At 36.1% G+C, this 26,067-nt stretch overlaps 1 protein-coding gene across 3 annotated transcripts in view; it reads left to right on the top strand.

Annotated features, from left to right (window-relative positions):
* Window positions 1-3,779: 3,779 nt before the first annotated feature.
* The window catches only part of LOC149169748 (microtubule-destabilizing protein 60-like), a 98,987-nt gene continuing 76,699 nt past the window's right edge, over window positions 3,780-26,067 (top strand). The window contains exons 1-4 of one of the 3 annotated variants that reach the window (XM_089428795.1): window positions 3,780-4,052; window positions 4,255-4,520; window positions 4,630-4,666; window positions 4,783-4,875. In XM_089428795.1, the coding sequence (XP_089284921.1) occupies window positions 4,291-4,520; window positions 4,630-4,666; window positions 4,783-4,875 (360 nt within the window). In that variant the 5' untranslated portion in view covers window positions 3,780-4,052; window positions 4,255-4,290. Of the gene's footprint in view, window positions 4,521-4,629; window positions 4,667-4,782; window positions 4,876-26,067 lie in introns of all 3 variants that reach the window. The other 2 variants (XM_089428793.1, XM_089428794.1) reach the window with 2 other exon arrangements.

Below are 26,067 nucleotides of genomic sequence, written 5' to 3'. Positions count from 1 at the left end.
TTTATTTTGACTTAAAACTTTTATGCAATAAATATAAATTATTTTAATTTTTTAATGTTGAGTAGTAGCCCAAAAGGCTGTGATGGGGTGTATTGTTAAATCACTTCGTAAGGTGATGGGGTGTATTGTTAAGTCACTATGTGATGTGAAGGTCACTGGCTCGAAACCTATGGGCAAAAATCTAGTGATGTTAAGTGTTGGTGTGGTCTAGGTTGGGCGCGATCCTCGAGAAATTTTGACAACTTAAATACTCTTGGGTCACGGTTTCTCAAGTACAAATTAATCTTTAAAGAACTCGAAACAAAAAAAATGTTGGACAATTTAAGTAAATCTATACTCTTATTATCCCTGCGGCTACGGCCACAGGGTATAACGCATTCGAAAATGCATTGACTCATAAATTGTTCTATTTTGACAAAAAAATAAACCAAAATGTATAAAGTGGACATTAAGGAAAATAAATAATTTATTTTTTAAAATTTTATTTTTTCACGTTCTAGTTGGTGTAAAGAGTTGGAGCCTTATTGGGCCATCATAATTGGCAAGAGCTAATGGGCATACTATAGGGCATTAAATGCCCCGCTACATGCACCCCCGTTAGCTATTTAACACGCGCGCGCGGGGTGATGGATAAATAAAAAATAAGCCGCGCGCGTGTTAAAGAGCTAACGGGGCCACATGTAGCCGGGCATTTAATGCCCTATAGTATGCCTGTTAGCTCTTGCCATCATAATTTGTGTCATCGAATGTGTGGGAGTACTCCTGCCACATGTACAACATGCGCAAACAATATAAATATGATGAGACGTATAATGTGAAAATGCTATGTTCGAAGATACGTCAACCGTGCACTACCACTTGTTATCATTATCATTTAACAAACATATTCATCATATCATTGTTCATACTATACCATAGTGATTATCATTATTATCCTAGCATACATATTCATTAAAGCCACAATTTATCTATATAAGTTTTTGAGGTTTTCTAGTGTATTTTCTATCTAATTTATTATTATTATCATTATAATTTTTCATGCATAGTTATTATTATCATTATTATTTAACATGCATATAGGTTATTAATACATATTATAGGTTATAGGTTCACCCTCTTTTGATTGGCGTTACAATTTTTAAAATGTTGGAAATTAAGTTGGACTATATCAATCAATTTCTTATTTAGAAGTATATGTTTACATTAATTTAATTTAATTCATTTGTATTTATATATGTATTTGGCTGTTTATATTTAATATATTAATTAATTTAATTTAACAACATAGGTTTAAGTTAATATATTAAATGTCTGACCTTATACAAAACACACACACACACACACATATAGGAGTTGTCTTTAGTGCGACTTTTTGGAAGCTTTTATGGTGGGTTTTTTCCGGTCAAATTCCTCTAAAATCCGACATGAATTTTTTGAAATCACAAGCTTAATGGGTAATCCTGTGCAATCAAAGTGCCCTAGGGGTTTTCCAGGGTGTTGAATCACAAGCTTAATACGGTTTTTCCAGGGCGTTCAATCCATATATACAGTAAAAAAACTACTTTAAATAACACAAATCAAGATTTCACCTCAAAATTTTCCACTGGATTCTGGGACTGAAAAGCCCAAAAAACCACACTAAAGACAACTCCTATATATACATATAAACAAGTATTGTAACAGTGATTGTGTCTTTATTGATAGTGAATTTACAAATCAATCAATTTAAAAAATATTTTATTAATATTAATTTTAATTTTAATACCCTGACCATAATTCAATAGTTTATACATTGGTTAGTTATAAAAAATAAATAAATGTTAAATGTTTAAAGAAATATTTTCAAACATATATGATAGTGTTAAAATAAAAAAAAATAAAAATCATAAAAACTAATTAAATGATAATTTTTTTAATTATATATATATATATAACAAAAAAATATTATTAATAATAAGTAATAATTTAATGTTATAAGTAAAAATTAACAGAAATATAATTTACACGTGTAAACATATTATTATTTTTAATTAAATTGAAAATTAAAAAAGCTTAATTAAAAATGCATAACTAGTTTTGAGATAAATTTTAACTTTTATCTTTGATTATTATTAAAATTAGAGCAATCATATAAATTAAATGGCTCACAAAAACATATAAGCATCAAAATACTTATCTTATCTTATGATATATCTAACATTGCCCAATTTAAATATAAATAAAAATAACAAATTTAACTAAATTAAAATTGTTTTATTATTAGTTAACATTGTTTTATTATTAGTACTATTATTATTGATTCTAAAAAAAATTAATATATGATTTAAACATATATGTACATTTTAAAATACATTTAATGAAGGATATTTAATGAAGTAGGTTAATTCCATTTTGCATGAAGATTCTTAACCTATAAATAGACTTTGGTACAATACCATGGCTTGCTAATAGCACATGCTCCAAAATCTTTAACTCGTATTCATATGAGATATGTTTTTTTAATTAACCAATTTAATTAAAAAGGAAGAAAGGGCTTAACTACTTTTAAAATAAATCTCTCTCTTTCATTTGCCATCCACCACTATGAATATTCTAGAATATTATGTGAAGGTTAAATCACTACCATCTACCTAATAATTATTGATAATTAAATTAAAATTTTAGAAGCCTTATGTTACTATTGTATCATATAAACAAAATAGTTGGTAAAGCCTATGATCCTTAGTTCCTGTTAAACATCAAAATATTTACTTGATGATTCTTAACCATGGAGATTCATGCCCACTTTACTATATTTACAAATAGACTTTGTTACAATACCATTGACCAATAACATGGTTTATCAATATCACATTATTAAGAAACCTATAGCTTATTTCATATGACATTTATTTAATTAATTAAATTAAAAGGAAAAATGGTCCTCACTATTTGGAGATAAATCTTAAATATCTTAAATTTTTTATTTTACAAATTAAACATCTTAAAATTTTAATTGTTAAATTTTTTTACTTTTTATTTTTATTTTTCAATGTTTTTGACAAAATATGTGGAAAATGATAACATGAAATAATCATTTTATTTATTATTTAAATTAGATAAATATAGTTGCCACTAACATATATTCTATAAAGTGAATTGACCATATATATCATTTAGAAAATTTGTAGCCCTTGTTCAAATGTGAAAATATGTTCATATTTTTCAAAATACAATGATTAAACTAAATGACAAAAAACACTACCTATACAACCTTGTTTATATATATATGAATTTTCATCATTATATTTTTAAAATTATATTAACAAATTTTCACTTTGAAAAATAAATATGCCTAGAAAAAGATCCAAATTAAAATATACACATTATAAAATATAAAAGTTTTAGGCAATATATTTTTAAAATTAGGTTCAACGAGTTTGGATTTCCAAAAACCAGGATGCCAACAAGAAGATACACATAGGCTGAAACATTTTCAAACCATATTATTTGAGAGAGTAAAGTCAAAAGGCCTCTGATAAATGCATGAAATGGAATGTTGTCATAAAAGAAAAGAAAAAAATATATATTTAAAATTTTTCAATCACACGGGATACCATCATCACACAGAGATGACACGGGACCAGCATTTTTATACAATATTAGTTGACTTAGCGAAAGCGTTGTAATAAATATGGTTAAATCCATGGAACTCACTGTTGAATGTTTGAAAAGAGGTTAAAAATTGGTAAAGTTACTGGTTTTCCTTTTCAATATGAAGTGGCAAACTGTTGAGATGGCGGCTTTTATCACACTAAGAATAGGAGTAGGAGGCGTTTGTTTTTATTTTGGATTGGGTTCCTTATTGTTGTTGGTAAATTCACAAGTGGGGAAAGCGTTTGATTGGAGATACAGCCACACATGCAGGCGTTGGTGGAGTTTGTTGTATTTTGGATTGGATTAACTTAAATTGTGAACAAGGGGGGAAGCATTCAATCGAATATACAGGCAGACATGCAGGCGTTGGAATTGGTTGGGTTTGGCATACAAACAGCGGTGCGATAGAGGACAGGGTAAGAGAAAGAGAAAATAGAATATATTGGTGGTGGAAGGGGATTTAGTGGGTGTTTGTATTTGTTTCTATGTTGTTTTGGGGGTGGTGTAGAATATGTGATGCAGGCTGATATTCGTCACCAGATGCCTAGACAAAGACTGTGCAGGCATTGCCCTTAAATAATGTGTGATTGTACTTGTAATGGTGATCTCAATTCCCAGGAGGACGCTTTCAATATCAGTTCAGAGGCTCTGTCGATGTCGGAGAAATTACATGATCTCCACCTTCAGCCCTGTTCTCGAAATAATGCCTTAATCCATGCATCCGACGACTTTCCATCTCTTAATTATGAGACCACCACAATTATCCGTTACCCTTCCCGTTCCGTGGGTGATAATACTAGAATTGACAGCGATAACGTGAACAGAAGAGTGCGCCGGAAATGGGTGGTTCCTGTCACTGTTCAGCCTTTTACGGACAAATTCAGGTCTTTGTTTAATCCAGTTTTATTTTTATATTTTTAATAAATAAACAAATACATTTCCACACATACAGATTTGATTTGATTTGATTGACATATTGTAGTAATTGGGCAGGTGTGGAGGCACTGAAGGGGCTAAGATGGAGGAATGGGTGATTATTTTGGCTTACTTTCTTTTGATCTCTAGTGTGATCTATTTCCTTGAATGCCTGACGGGTTTTTCTTTTTTGATGACATCAATGATTGTTATTTGGTGGGGTTGGCTCAGCAGAATTTGAGTTTGGATTCCATTGGACCAAGGAAGGATTACAATAAACATGTCAGCATAACTGATGTGCAGCCATTCAACCCACAAACAGAGGTAGGCCTTCTCACCTCAAATAGGCATTCAGTTACATGAAACCACCTTCCTCTTGTTCTGGTTGGTTGTATTTGATTTGCAATACTTGTAAATTCAACCATCTTTACTATATAGTAATCCATGTCGGCGTGGATTAAACCTTGAATATATATCCTTTTATTTTTCCAAGGAAATAACTTGATGGAATTCCCCACGGTCCCTGGCAGCCCAGATGGAGGGTGCTATTATCCCCCAGTATGCATGAGTGGTTAGTAACCCTAAAGGACAAAAAATTTGTACACCATGATAGACAGACCTTCTCTCTTAATCAAACCTTAGGTGATTAAAACTGTTTAATCCATCAATACTGCAAGTAAAGGAATGCTAGATCAGAAAACACAGTACTCTGGAAATATGAACAAAAAGCTACAAGATTGCAGTAACCAATCGCTTCACTTTTATAGATGAAGAAGGCAAGGGTTTTACAAAACGGAGCTCCTACTTTTAGAAGCAAAAACATAAACCCTAAATTTAGTCTCGAGAAGTGCACCCTCTCTGCATGAACACATTTCCTGGAATAGAGTTCCTTGTTTTAATTTTGGAAAATCCTCCAACCCATACGCTGTAGATAAATCTAGAAAACTCTCTAAGTCTGGCCTTTTTCCTAAATTTAAATTAACTTTTCAATTAAAGAAAAGGTTAACTCTAGACCAGTGTAAAAACAACAAAAACTAAACTGGAAATGGTCGAAGACCATGTACATGCATCCTCTCTCCACAATTATGTTTACTCATCCTCAGTAAAGGGCCTCTTTGCTGTTGATGTTTCTACATTCACACCGCTGTGCACAAGAATCAAGATGAACGATGTCGTAGACAAACAAGGCCTAAGCAATGCGAGAAAATTCTAACACTCCATATATGTGAAGAAAGTGTTCTCCACCAAGTCAAGTTTCTTCCTTAGTATCTCAAACTTCCCCTTAGGTAGTGGCTTTGTCAAAATGTTTGCCACCTGTGGATTTGTAGGAATATACTCAAGAACAACCACTCAGTTTTGAACCCTATCTATGAGGAAATCTGAAATACTACTGGATATCTATGTGCTTGGAGTGATTGTGAAATACTAGATTCTCAAAGAGTCTGGTACAACTCTGATTGTCATATTTGACTATAGTGGGCTTCGACATTTGATTGATCAACTCTACTCTTAACTTTTGAAGCCATATGGCTTCATAACTAGTGGAGTTGGCTGCCGTATATTTTATCTATGCTAAATTGAGTGTAGTTGTTGTCAAATATCACAATTGATCCCAATGAAACAAAACCTTGAAGTGCTCTTCTTAGCACCTGCATCTTTTGCCTTATTAAAACCAACAAAACCATGCAATGTCAACTCATCATCTCCCACATACCTTAAGACATGCTGAACTATGCCCTTCAAGTATTAGAGCACATGCTTTGTGTGGCTAGAAGTATTCACTGCAAAACATATATCAGGCTTTGCATTCTTTAGATACATAAGGGAACCAGTCAATTGCTTATAACAGAAGGATCTACCAAATCTGAATTTAAAGCAACATATAATTTCAGATTTGGAACCGTGGGAGTGGCCAAAGGTTCACTATCTAGCATTTGAAATCTCCACAGAATCTCAACTGTTTACTTTCCTTTTCTATGGAAACCCTCCAGTATAAGTTGTAGCTTGCAAACCTTTAAAGCCATAATATAGTGCATAAGGCTGGCGTCCTCATATCAAACTTGCGGGCCAACTTTGTCTTTTACTATGTGATGAGCTTCTTAGAATTACTTGTAAGCATCAGGTCATCTACATACATGACCACGACAAGCAGATCAAATTTATCGTAATGAGGATTGGCATTTGCAGCAATCTTGGCGAAACTCAAATTAAGTAGACACTCATCAATTCTACAGTGCTTGCTTCAGTCCATAAAGGGGCTTCTTCTATATTCATATATTGGTATCTCACCTATACAAATTAGAAGTCCCTGTTTTATTAATGTATATTTCCTCCTCAATCGGACCATTCAAAAAAATAGTGCTAACATCCAGCTAGTATAAAGACCAACGAAAAACTAATGCTAAAGACATGATGGTTCGGATGGAAGCATACCCACCAACCAGAACAAAGGTCTCATAGTCAAGTCCCTTTCTTTGTGGAATCCTCTTGCTATGAACATCGCCTTGTACTTCTTCATGCTACCATTAGTTGCATACTTTACTTTGAAAAACCTCTTGGGTAGTATCCTTATTGGTCTCAAAATAGTCTCCTAGACATCACTGTTCATGTAGATGAAACGTTCTGGTAAACTGTGTGTTGTCACTGATATGGCCGACATTTCGGGTGAACACTTCACCCATCTTCAGGGGCATTATTTCTGATCATGTGATGTGTGCTAGACTGAGTTAAATAAACAAAGGAATTAGAATTTAGCTGTTAGGGAGAGCAAGAATAAAGAAACCGTTGATTAGTAAATAAATATTAAGAATTGAATCCAGATTAAAGGATTCAAGTCAACTTGGGTAAAATAATAATAAATACTCAATTTGCTACGAGTCAATATATATATATATATATATATATAAGAATAGATAAAATAAGTTAAATGTAGATAAGATTAACTTAGAATTGATAGGATTGACTGAAATGAAATCACGATTTTGGGGTAAAATATAATAATAATAATTGAATAGATTATTATTATTTAGGTCAAAATTGAATTAAAGATAGAACTAATAAGTAAATTAATATAATTGATATTAGTAATAGTAAATACTAAATATATATATAAACATATAAACTTAAATTAAATGAAATTATTATAATGTAATAAAAGGAAAGAATTAGAATAATATTGATTATGAATACAGTAAAATTAATAAATAACTTAGAATTGGTCAAAATAGAATAAAAATGGTATTAATGACAATTGTAGCATAAATGATATTAATGAGAATCGAACCATTAATGAGAAATTTGAAACAATTTATGATTAAATTTTTTTATTGAGTCAAGAAGATGAAGAGTTAACCAAGAGATAACTAAAATTAGATAGGACTAAAAGAATTGATGTCTAAATTAGAAAGTACTTAAAGAACTTGAATAAGAAGGAATAGTTAAATGAAAAGTGATATGAATAGGAGGGCTGAGAATAAAGAAAGAAAGGGTTAGGAAAGGGAGAAGGAGAGAGGAAAAGGAACAGTGGAGGGTTGTTAATTTTAGGACAACATGTTCTTTGCTTAGGACAGTTACTTCTAATATCCATATTAGCTCAATTTTATTCTTTTCATTTCCATTAGCAATCACATAGGACAATTATATTGAGAGTAACTAATGAAAGAACATAGACGATAAAAGTAGAGGACAAGCCAAAACAAAAGGACACAAGGATATAGCTCAAGTCAGGGAAAAAAACCTCAAGATGGGGAAAACCATTGATCAATTCATCTTATTATCAAATATCAAATTTTCAGCAGAGAATGAGAATACAATTAAAGTCAAATTAAAGTCAAGCGTGACTTGCCAACATGATGATCAATACCTCCGACCAAATGACCACGAAACAGCCCAGATAAGTCTTCCATTCAGGCTTCAGACAATAGTAGACATACTCTGTCCTATACAGAGGTCAACGATAGACAAAGTGGCTACAAGTCAGTCTCCTGAAGAAGTTTAATACTGGATCAACTAATGTGGACTTCTTGCTGATGACCGTGAACCCAAAATAGTTCAGATCTTGAGAAGATTGCAGGTCTGGTTAGGGCATACATCAGACCTAACATATAGCAGCAAAGTTATGTGATTAACCCCAAAAGAGCTCGCACTTCCTTGTAGAGATTGCAGCTTAGAATGGACTGATATTTGGGCTTTACAATCTCCATCAAACATTGGTCCAAACCCTGTAATCTCCATAGAACATATGCGGCTTGCACGTGAAGACAAACATTGCTGAGACTGACCTCAAATGCCCATGAAATATGCCCAGACTTGCTTCAATAGCCTCGGCCACCCTTCACATGGAACACGGCTCATCAAACAAGAGAATATAGGCCTGCGGCCTAACTGGAGTAGCCTTCAAGTGCAGCGGCTCATCTGAAGTGAAAAGGTTCCACACAAAACGGTCCCAATACATTCTCTAGACCGTCCAGAGTTTCCCTCAAGACCTGCAGCTGTCCAAAAGCATCTCAGCTCTCATGCAGAAGTAAACCCAAATACAAACCACCCTTCATCCTCCTCTTCTAAGCATAGTTTTAAAAACTGGAACCGGTGACCGGTCTGGCCTACCTAATAAAGCGGGTTTCAAACCGGAACCAGTCAAACCGAGACTGGTCAGGTATAAATGAACCGGTTTTAAAAAAAATACATTAAATGATTATTTTTAAATGAAAAAAACTATTTTTAAGATTTAAAACCATGATTCCAAACCAATAGACAAAATATGCAAAGTTTGCTCATATATATACCATGTAAAGGTGAATATATCAAAATGGCACCAAGCACAATACATATCAGCAACAAAATATATAATCAATGAGGTTCTAAATGGCCTCTAGAGTGCAAAGACAAAACCTACAAACTATGGGGTCACTGGCCTAGTACAGGTCTACATATATGATAATAATGATCAACATTATCACTTGAAACTTCTCATGAGTCATCATGATCAAATTCAGTTGGTTGAGTCTCGACTCCCAAACTTTGCAACTGCTTGAGTCACAAACTTCTCTATTGGTTCAGTGACTTGAGTCTCAAACTTCTGAAGGTATTCTGCCCTAATATGCCCCATTACTTCATTTGGTGCTCCCCATGGCTTTACATGGCCTCCTATCCCAGCCAAGTGTTGCTTGAACCTATTAATACCTCCTCTTTCAATAGATTTTTGGCAATATTTGCAGATCATTTTGCCATCAAACATATCACAATGAGCCCATGCAGTATCTTTGGCTTTTGGAGGCATGGTGACTACTACTTAGCTCAAACTCTCTGCTGTTCCACCACTCCAGCAAAAACTCAACACTCTCCAAGCTTCCAATCAAACTCATGAAAACTCCATATGAGATGTGCGAGGCAAATGAGGGGGGTGAGCTCTTTTTAAAGGCTTGGAGAGGGTGTTTTTGGAGGGAAACAACCCTTATTTTCCCTCCAAAACACCCTAGAAGCTTCCTAAATTGCGTTGCGTGGGTCCTCTGCGACCTTGCCAGCTAACTAGCCAGTTTAGGACAGAACCGGCCTATTTGACCATAAACCAACTGGTTGACACCGATTTTTGTGGTCTTTGGGCGAAGTGAGGGGTCAAACCCAGTGACCCGGTCGGCTAATGAACCGGCCGGTTTGACCGGTTTCTGGTTCAAACCGACCGGTTTTTAAAACACTGCTTCTAAGTACTCGACTGCTTCAGACATTTCTCCAAGCATTGGATGGTCTGAATGAGGTAGGAGGACGCCTCTATTTATATAAGATGGAGAGGGTGAAGAGACATGTCGGTTGGGCTTGATGAGCTGACATAGAGGTGAGGCCGACCTTGATAATTTGTATGTGAGAAAACAAAAATTCAAAATCACACTTCTGCTTGTCCAAATGAGACGATCTTTATATCGATTTTGGTCCTCTCGAAAAGAGGAATTTAATGCAATAATTATCTTCATCAAATGAGTTGTCCAAAGTGGAATTTGGCCCTAGTTGCCAATTTTAACACTCCCTCTCAACTAGGGAGAATTCCACTTGCCAATGCATCCATTATCATGCCATCCTGTCATCATATACCATCTCTGCATCTTGTCTCAACCCTGCTGAACACTGATATAGATAATGAAGAAAAATTGATCGAGAGTGAATCACAAGACCTTGCCACTCTCCACTAACAAAAGTCAGTCCACATAACTAGGGGTCGAACCCCAATTGGATTTGATCCAAAGTGATCAAGTTATTCGAACATCATGCATCCTAGACATAGGGAGTGCGGTAGTACACGATGCATCCATCGGTAGTGCTATGGTCCCTATCCACTTTTCCCAATTCATTGGCTAGATGAGAGGTACTTCCCATGTGTCTCGGACTACATGGGTACGATGATACTGAAGTATCAACATGTAAAGAATATATCACATCCTGCTTACAACCACACGTAGGGAAAGGATGAACCACATCCTACAATCACATATCACAACCATGGGTAGGATGATATTGAAGCATCGACATGGAAAGAATATATCACATCCTGCTCACAACCACACGTAGGGAAAGGATGAACGACATCCTACAGTCACATATCACAACCACTGTAGGGAAATGATGAATTACATCCTACAATAACATATCACAACCATCGTAGGGAAAGGATGAACCACATCCTATAGTCACATATCACAATCATCGTAGGGAAAGGATGAACCACATCCTACACGCATGCAAATCATCGAGAGTGGGGAAAGGATGAACCACGTCCTACATGCATGCTAACCATCAATCGTAGGAAGGATCCTACACATAGGGAAAGGATGAACCACGTCCCACCGACATGTCAACCAATGATCGTAGGGAATGAGCATCCTACATGTGGGGAAAGTATGAACCACGTCCCACCGACTTGTCAACAGATGCCTATATGCATCTCTCACTGGGGTACTCGCAGGAGAAGGTGAACCACTCATCCTGCTCATATGCCATAGGAGAAGGTGAACCACTCATCCTATGCATATGTCATCAATAGTAGGGGAAGGTGAACCACTCACCCTACACACATGTGTTATCAATCGTAGGGGAAGGTGAACCACTCACCCTACACACATGTCATCTGTCACAGGGGAAGGTGAACCACTCACCCTATGGTCGCTCATAGCTTAAGAAGTACCCCAAGCCCCCAAGAGCTCCCAAAGCTTAATGTTCAATCTTAACCAAAGATCCATTCATATAGGGAATAGTGCCAAGCTGCTTTTTGAAAATCAAGATTAGATCAATGGGAGCCTCATTGCTCCATTCAGCAGCATATAGCAAACATATTGATTTACAGTAGAGACCAACACTCAGCAATCTTTTGCTTCTTGCATATCTCGATGAAGAAAATATTTAACTGATCTTACTCCCTCTTACTCAGGGAGACCACAAGCCTAAACTTGTCTTTCCAGAGTGTAAAGTGTCCATCGGTCAACCTGCTCATCATGAGATTTATCCACTCAAACATGCCATAAAACAGGAATGTCCTATGTCGTACCATATATGGTATTTGGTGTCAACATGTGAAACATTGGATTCTTAGAATCCTATTCTGCAATATACAACGAAGGTGTGCTGAAATGGCTCATTGAAGAGCTAACTCAAATGGCTTCATAATTGAGCCATGTTGGCTGCTTTATTGTGATTCAATGGTGTTCCAGTGCAACAGACTTCAGTCTTTGATGTATTCATGAAATGAAGGTGGTTCGCAAAATATATGGCACTAAGATGTGCTCTTAATGAACAACTATCCAATATATGAGGCTTAATCATAAATCGACTTAAGAGTCTTTGCATCAAGGTATACACCAATGCCCCCAAACATAGTCTATATCTGGATTAGCAGCTGCTCCATATTGCCAAACCTTTTAAAGCTTAGGAACAAAGCTAGATCTTACATTTAAAAAAAAATAAACTCCCTCTTTCAGTGGTAAATGAGAGGGTCATCATCTGATGTACAGATATCATCAAAACATTACAGCTCCCTCTGAATCCTTACTTTAGGTGATCATCAAGCTTTTGACAATCTGCACTTCATCTTTGAGATGAGATTTTATCATGTTGCAAGAAGGTGATGTGACAAGAAGTTTTTCTGAAGGTGAAACTGTAAAACCTCCCTTACTGACAACTGCTGTATAGATACCTACTGTAGTCTGCCAGAATAATGACAATGGGATGCTAGAGTTAGTTCTGAGCCAATACCTTTGATGCCATTTAATACAACAACTGCAATCTTCCTTGCTGAAAGGAGTGTCACTATACTTTTGTCTTCTGGGCAATGATTATAAAGAAGATGCCTATGAAACTGATACTTATTCAAAATAAACATTCTTACTGCCATCCAAACTTTATACTGCTGTCAAACCATGATGTAACTGTTACTGCTGAAACCTCCTCTTGCAAATCAGGACTGTATATTGAGATTGTTGCTCAAGGTGACAACTTGATGTGTCTACAAGAGTTAAACACTTTCACAACAAATCGTTATAAACTCTAACTTACTGATGCCAACATCCACTGTAGCCGCTTCAAAAGATCAGATATCCACGATTTACATCTGTCTTGTTCACAACTTCGATTGTGAACAAGACTGTTACAGGGTTTACACAATGCTAAAAAAAAATGTTGAGCTCACATAGCAGACCTGATGTCACAAATAACTTGTGAGGTTTATGATAGCTTCAAACTTCCAGGAGGATCATGACTTCAGCAGAATCTCAGCTCCGCTACTTAAAGCTTCCTAATAGAAGATTCTTAAAGCTGAAGGAGGATTGATTTCGTGCTTCCACCGCTTTATGCCTGTTGCTATCCTTCTTTCAAAAATGAAAATCTTCACGGAATGGCTCAACTTACATAAGAAATTCAAGTTGTAGAATGTGCAAGTCTTGGATCTCACACAGAGACATATACTTTTCTACAGTGCCATATCAAAATGCCCATTCCAATATTGATCTACCATACCACTATTATTCATAGATGAACTGTATGTCAATAGTAAGATGATCTCGGAGAAGCTATTAGATGAATAAGTATCAATGCCATACATCTCTGTGACATTACCATACATACAATTGCAGAGAAGTATGTGAATCGATTCCTTCTATAGCTGAGTATAGATGACAATCATAGAGAACCATACTTTAAACTTGTTTTATACCGACCAAATCATAGAAATACTTTACGTGTTGTGTTGTAGAAGAACCGTGCAGGATCAAGGTGAAAGAATTGATGCCCATACTGAGGGACCATCAAGAGCAGATGCCATTATAGAAAAACCCGAGGTCATTGGGACATGACATAATAGACCTGAGGCAAAGATACCAATTTTATCAGGAGTGAAAGTCTTAAAGCAAGAGGAGAACAGTTCTGAGAGCATAATCCTGAAGCACAGTATGGTCATCATTGATGTCCTGTAGCAAGCATAGACCTGTAACAAAATGAGAGACAGATGAGAGATTTTTCTAGTCATTGCAGAGACATTTCATCAAATAATGATAGATTCAGCCCAAGCGAGATTCCTGTGCTATAATGCGAGACTTGTAGCCAGTAAGATTGTTGTAGTGCCTTAGTTATGCAAGTGAGAGAGATTCCTTTCTTTCTTGTGGAGATGCCTTAGGCTTATTCGAAAATCTCAGAGCTAATGCAAAATGGGTTTGAAACTTTGAAGGCAGTATCCGAACCAACTTGATCTAAATGGTATTCAACTTCACACAAGGTCTGAACAATATTTTGTATACAGGGTCCATCCACACTGCAGAGTATGTAAAACAAATCTCTGTCATATGAAACAAGGATATCACTGCCATTAAGATTGTATCAGCATCACATATTCATATAAGATTGTATTGGCATCACAGGATCGAGCAAGTAACTTCCAATATCATATATCTCCATGTAACATCGAATAACAACATTAAATGTTGGTCTGGCAACCTCGAATGTCTGTCAATGAACCTGCATCCTAAGACTGTAGCAACAAAAAGATATGTGGAATATCGTTACTTCATTATGGTCCTCTGATCTCCATCCTCCATAGTCTAGATAACAATACTTCACCTTACAAACTTCTTAGTGATTGCATTCTTACTTGGGATTGTCCTTGCCTGAGTTTTGATACCATGTTAATTTTAGGGCAACATGTTCTTTGCTTAGGACATTTACTTCTAAGATCCATATTAGCCCAATTTTAATTCATTTCATTTCCATTAGCAATCACATAGGACATAATCATATTAAGAGTAACTGATGAAAGAATATAGACGATAAGAGTAGAGGAGAAGCCAAGACAAGAGGACACAAGGATATGTCTCAAGCCAGGGAAAAAACCCAAAGATGGGGAAAACCCTTGATCAATTCATCTTATTATCAAATATCAAATGTTCAACAGAGAATGAGAGTCCAATTAAAGTCAATTAAAGTCAAGTGTGACTTGCCAACATGATGATCAATACCTCCGACCAGTGTTTTAAAAACCGGCCAGTTTGAACCGGAAACCGGCAGAAAAATCGGGTTCGACCCCTCACTTCACCCAGGAACCACAAAAACCGGTGCTAACTAGCCGGTTTATGGTCAAACCGACCAGTTTCGTCCTAAACCGGCTGGTTAGCTACCAAGGCTGCGGAGGACCCACATAGCACAATTTAGGAAGCTTCTAGGGTGTTTTGGAGGGAAAACAAGGGTTGTTTCCCTCCAAAAATACCCTCTCGAAGCCTTTAAAAGGAGCTCATCCCCCTCATTTGCCTCACACATCTCATTTGGAGTTTTTATGAGTTTGATTGGGAGCTTGGAGAGTGTTGAGTGTTTGTTGGAGTAGTGGAACAATAGAGAGTTTGAGCTAAGTAGTCATCATACCTCCAAAAGCCAAGGATACTACATGGGCTCATTGTGATATGATTGATAGCAAAATGATCTGCAAATATTTTGCCAAAAATCTATTGAAGGAGGGGGTATTAATAGGTTCAAGCAATAGTTTGCTGGGATAGAAGGTCATGTAAAGCCATGTGGAGCACCAAATGAAGTAATAGGGCATAGTAGGGTAGAATACCTTTCAGAAGTTTGAGGTCATTGAACCAATAAAGAAGTTTGTGACTCAAGCAGTTGCAAAGTTTGGGAGTCGAGACTCAACCAACTAAGTTTGATCATGATAACTCATGAGAAGTTTCAAGTGATAATGCTGATCACTATTATCATATATGTAGACTTGTAGTAGGCCAATGGCCCTATAGTTTGTAGGCTTTGTTTTTGCACTCTAGAGGCCATTTAGAGCCTCATTGATTATATATTTTGTCGCTAATATGTATTGCACTTGGTGCCATTTTGATATATTCACCTTTACATGGTATATATATGAGAAAAATTTGCATATTTTGTGTGTATTGGTTATGAATCATGTTTTTAAATCTTAAAAATAGTTTTTTCATTAAAAATTAATTATTTATTGTATTTTTTAAAAAACTAATTCATTTAGACCTGACCAATCCCGATTTGACTAGTTCCGGTTTGAAACCCAGTTTATTAGGTGGACCGTGGACTGGTTCGGTCACCGGTTTCAGTTTTTAAAACTATGGTTCTATGCTTAGCACAATCACTTATTCCAATTCTTCTTCAATTAGCAATCACTCTTCAAATAAATTCAATCTTCCAATGACAGTAAGTGATTGTAGATAGAACAATGATTCAAATGCAATAGAAGAAAACCAAGAACAAAAACAAGAGAGACACAAGATTTGGTCAAAGACCAAGGAAAATCCCCACAAGGGGGAAAACCTTTTCAAAATTCTTCTTTTATTAGATTGTCATCAAATGTTTTGCAGAGAGATACAATGTTCCAATTCATCAACAATAAGTCAAAGGGCAATAATTTTGACTATTCAATTAAACTAACTAATATCCAATGAGAGATGAGCCCAAAAGTCAAATCCGATCCAAAGTCAAAGTCTACAATTTTTGGTCAAAGATTCCCTAACCAATCGATGTTCAACAGTCAAACCACTTCCAAATCAGCTCAGTCAACAGTCAAAGTATGTGGCCTTCTTTGCTGGTCAAAGTCCAGTCAAAACAATCAAAAAAGTCTGGTCAAAGGAGAGAGAAAGCCTACAGTCCAACTTCAGAATTTTATGTGGTCAACTAAGGTCAAGGTTTGTGGTCAACCCAAGTCAAATTGCCCAGAAAAGTTTGGCTTCTTCATCAATCAATTTGACTTTCCAAAATTGAAATTTCCAAGTCAAACCAAGTCTAAACATCAAGTCAAAGTTGGTCAATGGTTGGTCAAACTGTCCCAATCAGAAAGTCAATGCAAAAAATAGATTTGTCCTCCTTCCCTTCGCACGTGTGAGTTCAGACCTCCTTATTTCAAACCTATACGAACCAATAAAATGAGGAGAGAGAAGGGCTAGGAGGAGTCTTTCTTGATGAGGAAGGTTGTCCAATGGAGGGAATTTGTCCTTGAGCTGCCAAATTAACAATATGTCCATCCACAACCTAGCCAAGTTAAACTCAATGAACAAGAAGTAAAGGTGTTCGTTGTGGAAAGTAGTGGGAGATTGAAGGGCTTGCAATACTCTAGAAATAATGAGAAGCAGGCCCAACCAAGCTCCAATGCAAATCCTTCTCAAGAAAAGGAGCCTCCCAAAGAAAAATCGAAGCACAAAGCCAAGGACAAGGAAATTGAGTTAGGTATTGACTCTGGTAGTGTTGTGGGCAAAATGACCGTGTAGGTTGCCATAAAAGAGATAGTAAAGATCACTCCCCATAGAAGGCAAGTCAAGAAGGCTCGTGCGCTAAATGATGAACTTGATGATCCCCCTATTGTATTAAAAGCACGGACTTTGATAGGACAAACCCTGGTCATGAGCCATTCTTGTTGACCTTGGCCATTAATAGGTTGCTTCTTCATAATTGTATGCTAGATTCGAGGGCTTCTGCCAATATCATGTGATTAAAGGTTATGTGCCAATTAGAATTAGATATTACTAGACCTTACAGAAATGTTTGTGGCTTTGATTCTAGGTCCATCCCTGTCCATGGGCTCATTAAGCATTTGAAGGTAACTATAACCATTAATAGGGATATTTTTGTACTCATGGATGTTGTTGTGATTGATATACCTGACTTGTCGGGAATGCTATTATCCAGGAAATGGGGTGCATCAATTGGTGGACAATTATAAATGGATTTATCATATGCCACTATTCCTCAACTTGACGAGACCCCATTCATTTTGTATAGGGAGCCTCAACTCCCAAATCATGTTGAAGGTATGGACCTTGTTGACCATGTACAGGGCAACAATCCAAGAAGCAGTGCATGCAGTTGTGGAATAAATTTTTTTGTGTCATTATCATCATTGTAATCCCAAATTTTGCTTTTATAATGTAAAAATGATTCTAGTATGAATATTAAGCCATGTAACAACACCTAGCTAAGCCTATGTTTCTTCTGAAAAGGGTTTCACTTTAGGGAGTTTTTTAACCTCACCAAATTATCAGTGTTTATAAACACAGATAATTGACAGAGTTTTTCTCCCAGATATGCCCCAAAGCTAGGGTGGAGCTCATTGACGAGGTCTTAGGTGAGTCTTAATGTTATCGAGTCTATGCATTTTATCATACTAGATCATGTGTCTTGTCACAGAATTTGGTTGAGTCTTAAGAGTTTGTGTTCGTGTGTATTTCCCCTTCTAAGGGTTGAATTTGTAATATCTTGATGTAAAATTGTTATTTAGGAATACTTGTGGTGAATGGTTCCTCATAATTAGAATACCATTACCAAAATATTTTTTAGATACACTTAGAGGGTGGAAAAATGTTTAATCCCCTCCTCAGTCTTTTAATTTTAATTTATGGGAAAAATAAAAAATTAAAATTAACCATAAATTATCCAAAATATAAAATGAAGGGAAAATTAATTACACTCCAAGTGGAAAAATCATGAAAAAATTATTTGAAGCTATTTTCAAAGGAAAATATTCAAGTAAAAAATAAAAGCCTCATTTCCAAGGCAGAAGGACCCAATCCAGAAATTCATTTGGGCCAAAGAAGACTACTTTCCAGCAAATCAATTTTTTTGGGTCAGGCAGTTGAAATATTTTGCACAAGTAGCGATAATTCTATTTTTTGAAGGTCCTCTAGTGGTCCAAAAGTCAAGGTTTGACCCTCCAGCACAGTGAATAATGAAAATCGAATTATTTTGGAGATTTGTGCTAGCTAATCAAGGGATTGAATTTTTTCATCAAGGATCAAGCCATGGATCGATGCAACTAGCCGTTATTTCCACTTGGAGGGTTTAACCTCTCACATTTTTTCTATATAAGGAAGTTTTCAAGCTCCTCATTGTAACTTCAACTTGACTTTGATGTTTTGAGCTAAGCTTAGCTGGAATATTTTTAATAAAAGTCTTTGGGGTTTCAATTCACGGTGTCTCTTGCTTGATGAATCATGGTATTTGTTGAATTGATTTTAATGCTCTAATTATCTTTAACAGAAGATTATTGTTCCATAGCTAGTGGTTGGATTATCTATTAGCACAGGTATCTTGCTTTAGGTATTGGGTTAGGGTAAACACATTGAAGCTGGTAGATCTAGCAGGTATCTCTAGATCTTTAGTCTATTTGTGTGAATCGAGCCCCTTTGGAACTAATAGTCTATCTTTTATGTAGAGATCTTCAAATATTCAACCCTTGGGTATGCCCCAAGTTTATGGACTTTGAGGTGGTCACATCTTGTTTGGACTTCAAGCTTATCTAACGATCATTGGTGTAGGGTCTTGGCTTGGACATTAAAAAAAATATTTTTCTCACTTATTTCCAAAATCTACTTGGGCTATAAATGAATTATTTTCTAATTAGAGCTAATATTTTGTTGTAGATTATTGTAAATACTTTGTGAATATTTTTCTACTAACCCTTGTATATTATTTTTCTTATTTTGTAAATAAAATTTTGGGGTTTTTATTTTATAATTTTCTAGTTCTCTTGGTTTGGCTCTATTTATCTGACTTGCAGGTGCCATTAGCTCAGGGATTCAAAGACAAATCGGAAGTAAGAGGTTTGAGACCCTCACCTAGCCTAGACGGCTAGGGTTTGGGCCTATTTTCACCTTAGGAGGGGTCGTCTAGCCAAGAAAAGGAGTGCGTTCGAAGAGGCTGGTTTGGGGTCTAGATACCCTAAGCTGCAAGACCCAAGTGCTAGAGTTGCAATGTCTGGCCTCCTTGAGGAAGTTGCTAGCCTTAGAGGGCTAATTTAACTATTGCATTTGGGGTTTTTCACAAGTATTTTATCACTGGAAGACTTGTAAGCCAATTTTGTGGAGGAAATCAATTTTTTTGTGGCTCATACTCATCCATTTGCTTAATCAAGGGTGGTTCCAAGGGTTTTGAGGCCTCTAGGCCTTAGCCGCAACCCTAAAAGGGCCATTTCACCCTGGCCACAGGTCTAATTAGGCCTTTTTGACTGAGTCACAGCCTTAGAGGGGCCTAATTTCATCTTTGCAATTGATTTTGAAGGCTAATATCTTGTTTTGTAGGCCTAATATCATTTTTTCAAGGGTTTATGGTTGGTTTTCACTGAATCTTGTTAAAATATGTAACTAGGTTCAGTCTTCATAATGTCTTATGTAATCTTGATTTTATGTATTTGATGTAAAAGAGAAAAGAGAAATTATTATTGTCATTTTATAGCATGGGTTTCATGCTGAAGGTCAATTTAGTTTTAGGGCAAAGCACCCATTGAGTGCTCCTAGGGTTTGTCATAGAGTCAAGAAGTTAATAGAGCCATTGTCATATGTAAAAGACCCCATTGGGCATCTTGTATCAAGTCAAAATAATTTATTTGAGTCAAAATTGTGTCAAAAGTGTTAGAAAATAAAAAAGGCAGAAAGATTTTCTTATACTTGATAATTACTTGTGAGATTCTTGTGTTTCTATTAACTTTCTTATGTTCTTCTCTTATCTTAGTTCATCAAGCAATTACCAAAACAATAGCATGAAGATTAAGGACACCAGATGTAGGCAGATAACCAGGGAAAAACCCCAATCTTGGGGAAAACCTAGTCAACAACTCTTCCTTCAATAGTTTTCCTTAGTTAATCCAAGACTCTTGACATAGACACAAACTTCCTCCACACCAAGTCAACTCTTTCCTTTTTTAGCAGATGATCACTTTCCAATACTGTCTTCGACCTAGATACAACAGTAGCAGTAGTAACAATTCGATGTAGTTGTATTTTCGACCTAGCAACTTCAATCTTAATGCAACAACTTCGACTTTGAAGCACTTAGCTCTTCAACCTTGAAATAAAACTTTGACTTTGATGCCGTACTTCGATCTTGATGTTGTAATAGAACTTCGACCTTGATGCTATAGCCCAAAAAATCACACGTTTGAGAGAGAGAGAGATAACCCAAAACCGTTGATCCTTCAATTCTCCTTCTTCCACTGCAACTTCACACTTTTTCACAACTTCTTCTAGGAGATCGAACTTGTGTGTATGATTGTGTGAAAATTCCTGAATCTAACACATCAGAAACCCCTATTGCAATTTCTAGTTTATTATCTCCTACTTGTTCTTTACATTAACAAGTTATTTAATTGCATAAACATTGAAGTAAACACAAACACAACCTTCACAAATATACAGATTATGCACTAAAGTAAACAGAACCAATAACACAAGGGACATCGTTATTTTTGGACAATCGCCCCCAGAAAAACCCAATGCGGGAAAACCGGTGCAGCATATATGAGGTTTTTATTATCAAGCAGATTTCGTGAATACAACTAGGGTGCCAGAAATGGCTCATCTAATAGAGAATGTCCTCGGCAGTAGTACCTCTATCCAGAGACAGATATTCCAGCAAATCAACAACCGGATGATCAACCCCACAGTGACTCTGACTGTTCCTTTTGCTGGATAGCGAAAGCTTTTCCAAGCACTGCTTTGGAACTGCGTCACCCTCTCCCGACTGATCTACTCTCAGTCTGCCCCACAAAATCTCCCCAGCGTTGCCTCTAAAGCCCAACGTTAGCCTCTACGGCCCTCTTCACTGCCTGTTTCAGCCTCTATGGCTTAAGCGTCAACCTCTATGGCCTTTTGCATCCTCTGCGTCAGCCCTTCTAGGGCCTGCGCTGTTTCTCCTGCACTGTGCTGCCTCTTTGCTATGTATTCTTCGGCCTCCTGCCGAATTGCCCTTCACTGCAACTGATCGCCAACTCGATTTCCTCAGCAAACCCTACCCCAGAAAATCGAATTCTTGATCTCTCTTGGTGTGTCTCCAACTGACCCTCAAGCCTCCTCTTATACTTTTCCTGTTGACGATTCAACGGCCGAGATTAAGTCCATAATCAAGGGCTAAGATTAGAACTGGCTTGATCCTCGTCACTTAGAACTTTCTCACCCATTTTATATTAATACACATTAATAATTTTATTTTCCTAAGTTTAGACTTAGGGACCCATTAAAAATATTAATTATTAAAATATCTCTTCATTCGGGTGGAATTTCTCCAAATGATTTCAGGGTCTTGGATATCTCATGTGCCTTAGACTCTCCACCAAATTTCATGGCTAGAGCACATCCGATGCTACCCAAAATCAACAGATTCTCCTCCAAATAAATCGAACTGCTTCAATATATAGGCTTCTAGTGAGGTTGAATTACCTTTCTTGAGGTCGACTTGGTGTGGAGGTGACATAATTCATTTTTGACTCAAAAATAATAATTCATTTTTGACTCAAAAATAATTCGTTTTACATGATTCAAAAACCCAAGAAGGGTCTCTTTAAATGTACAATGACTCTATTGACTTAGAATAAATCCTAGAAGTCCTCAATGGGGACCTTGACCTAAAACATGATGACCTAAGCATGAAACCCATGCTTTAATAAGTCGTAATAATAATAATAAAATTTATTTTCATTCTTTTTCATAAGTACATTTTATTATGACTCAAATACAATTATGAAGACCGAATCTAGTTACATTTTTCAACACTCACTCTTAACTAGGGAGGTATTCATCATATACAAGTACAAGGAAGATCTCCAACTATGCGAACTTTGAAGAGTTTAGGCACCGCAATGCCATGGACTAGATTCTTGACTAGGGTAATCTATCCAAGGTCTTCAACAATTTAGGCACCACAATGTCACAGACTAGATTCCTGACCAAGGCAATCTATCTGAGTGGGAGTAAGATGGACTAAAACTTTCAACCTCTCTAGGCACCATCAGGCTTACTTGCTAACCACCAACCCAAGGATCTAGGTGCGTATCCGAGGTCAGAGCTCTGTGACCAACGCCACCCTCCCTACTTCGGGATCTAGACATCAACACATAGTGCTGACCTGATGTCCTCCCAGGCAATGCTTCACTCATAAAGCCTCAACAAATCCGATTTTTTACAATCAGTAGCAAATCCATCCCGATCAAATAGATCGGTAACAACAAATCTCTTTCGATCAAACTGATCAATAACAACAAGCATGTAAAACATGCTATCAAAACTTCTGAGAGATTTACTTGTAGAAACACAACCCCAATCAGTAACAATCTTTCAAATGTACATAAGTAAACACAAACCTTCGGGGTCTTCTAGACAACTAATGTTGCTTCTCAATTTATCATAGTAGGACTTGCAAACGAATCTTGACAGGAGATTCCTTTATCATGCATCTTCCTTTCCTACTTCACATGCAACAACATATTCTACAAATAGATCCTGCTTTTCTTATCTCAACAACTCCTCAAAATGCATTCTCCAATTTTCTTCTTTCAAGTTGTCCATCATGATTATAATATGCCCTCCCTCTTAACTAGAGACTTGTTTCCATGACAACAAGAGTGATGTGTCCTTCTCTCACTCATGGCCTTCACTAAGATCTATAGCTATTAGTCCTGGTAGAGTGCATCACACATGAAGTAGAGAACCATATCCATCACTCCCTCTTAACCAGGGAGGATTTAATCATTTGTATACAAGGAATATACCCAAGCTCCCTCTTAACCTAGGGAGATCAACTTCTTTTCTACGACATCAGAGAATCTTTCATGGCTTCCATCCTTCTCATCAGAGTTATCATGACCATCATCATCCATATAACTTTCTTCATCATGCTTATCATATCAACTTTACTTATGAACATCTTCACCATCTTGAAGATTATGTACCTGCACAACTTAGATAGCAAGTACAACCAAATCTATAGAAGCATGAAGTTAACCTCATCAAAATCATACAATAATGGAAGCATTAGACTTTATAAACATAATCAGCAAGAGACTTTACTTCTATACTTCAACTTCTTGCCCAGGTTTTGTTACAAACCCTAAATCACATCAACAACTCAAGATATCAATCTCATTATATCTAGGGCTTCAATATTTCTTTCAGAGATATGACAAACTCTTTTATAACATATAGCAAACCCTAGAGACCAGTATAACAATGCATCTAACAACTTTCAAAATTCATATGTTAGACTTCCTACTAGGATTTCATACAAACCCTAGATTTCATACATGAGATTCAACAATCAAAACCAATCACAACTCAATCAACAACATGACTAGCTTCTACTAGGGTTTGATGTAAACCCTAGATTTTCATTTACTAATTCTCAACAATCAAACTGATCACAATACAATTTTAGGTTTTTATCAACCTTTCCCAGATTTGTCAAATCATATACTAGAGAATTTAACTTCTACTAAGGTTTAGCTACAAAACCCTAGAATTCACAGACATTATCATCCTAGAATATCAAACTTCGACTAGGGCTTAGTTCCAAACCCTAGGACTTATGACTATCAATAATGCATATCTAGGATTTCATCATCATGCATAAGCATATCATAACAAGATATGTCAGGCAAACCCAGTGACAAACACATTAAAATCAGACATATAACAAACTTCATCAGACGAACAAACATATGCCTAGGGATTCATTCCTAGGTCATAAGGGTTTTTCTCATAAACCCTAAAGATCTAGGGTTTCAATACATAACATAGAAAACCCTAAATTACCAAAACTTCAAAGGTTTGGGATTTGATATATCACCTTTCAGCCCTAACAAGTTAGGGTTTTCATAACCATACCAAAACCCCAAACATGACATCATCAAAGTATTAAACATTTTCTATAGACTTCATCAATAACCGTAAGTAGGCTAGGGTTTCACACATTATCATCGACATACCCTTAAGTTAGGGTTTTACAGAGAACCTCGTTAGAGTTCCACAAGAATAATCAAAGATGTGAGGAGGGTAGATTTATCTAGTGATGAATCACCCAATCAATATTCTTTACAATTCAAGAGTGCCAGACACAACAATGTTAGTAATGTAGAATAGATTACCAAAATGAATAAATATACCTTTATCATGAACAAAGCTTATGGTATAAGGCATACCTCTGTTTCTTAACAAACCTTGTAATCCCAATGCTTTGTCTCGTGAGGCCTTCTTTCATAATCCTTGAGTATTCAATAAGCCTTTTCTAAACAAGGAAAATATGAATAGAAATGCGATTAGTATTTAATATAAACAAACTTGGATAAGTAAGGGAAACCAAATATGAAAGATAACAGAAGGAGTAAGATACTTATCTTTGGAAAGTGGTGAGGGCTCCCTCTTAATCCAAACTTGAGGGATACATAAGGGATAGAGTCCCGAACAAATAGGCCTTTGACTTCGGATCCTTCCGTCTTGTTCTTCTTTGGTGAAACTTCTTCGACAAATTTTGCTTGATCCCCGTTCCTCCTTTTATTCCTTGGATTCTTAGGACAATCCCTTTTATAGTGACCCATCTTGTGACAACTGTAGCATTACCCTTTGGACTTCTTGAAGGTTCCTTTCTTCTTGTGATGAGTAAAACAATCATTCAAGATTTTCTCTTCTTCACTCTCCTTGTTGATTACTAAAGATATTTTGACTCTTTCTTGACTTTATGCATTCCATCCACTATTAGGCTAATGGCCAAAATCTTTGTTTCTCTAAACTTTGCTTTCTTTGCTTCACTTGATTCATATGTAGGCTTCTTTACTTTTCCTTTGATTAAATCCAAAACTTTATTCTTTTCGAGGATTAGATCTATCATCTTTTTCCATGACCTGTAATTTGATGCTCCTAATTTGTTCTTTCCCTTTATGGAGTTAGACATTGTCCTTGAAGGTAGTAAACTTCTTTCCTTGTAAGGTCTCCTTATATGATCCTTTGCTCAACTTCTTGAGATTCCTTAGTCTTCTTTCAATAGATCTTCAACTTGCCTTTTTCTTTCTTCTTCACCTTAGCTCTGATACCATCTTAGAAAATCAAAAAGTCGGAAATATTTTCTTATACTTGATAATTACTTGTGAGATTCTTGTGTTCTTATTAACTTTCTTATGTTCTTCTTTTATCTTAGTTCATCAAGCAATTACCAAAACAATAGCATGAAGATCAAGGGCACCAAATGTAGGAAGACAACCAGGGAAAAACCACAATCTTG

Source organism: Pinus tabuliformis, chromosome 4_2, assembly GCF_031772625.1.
Source record: "Pinus tabuliformis cultivar Carrire ecotype Pingquan chromosome 4_2, CPIR1, whole genome shotgun sequence".
In the NCBI taxonomy this organism is placed as follows: Eukaryota; Viridiplantae; Streptophyta; class Pinopsida; order Pinales; family Pinaceae; genus Pinus; species Pinus tabuliformis.
Note: the sequence above shows the minus strand (reverse complement) of the source record. Positions and strands in the feature narration are given on the sequence as shown.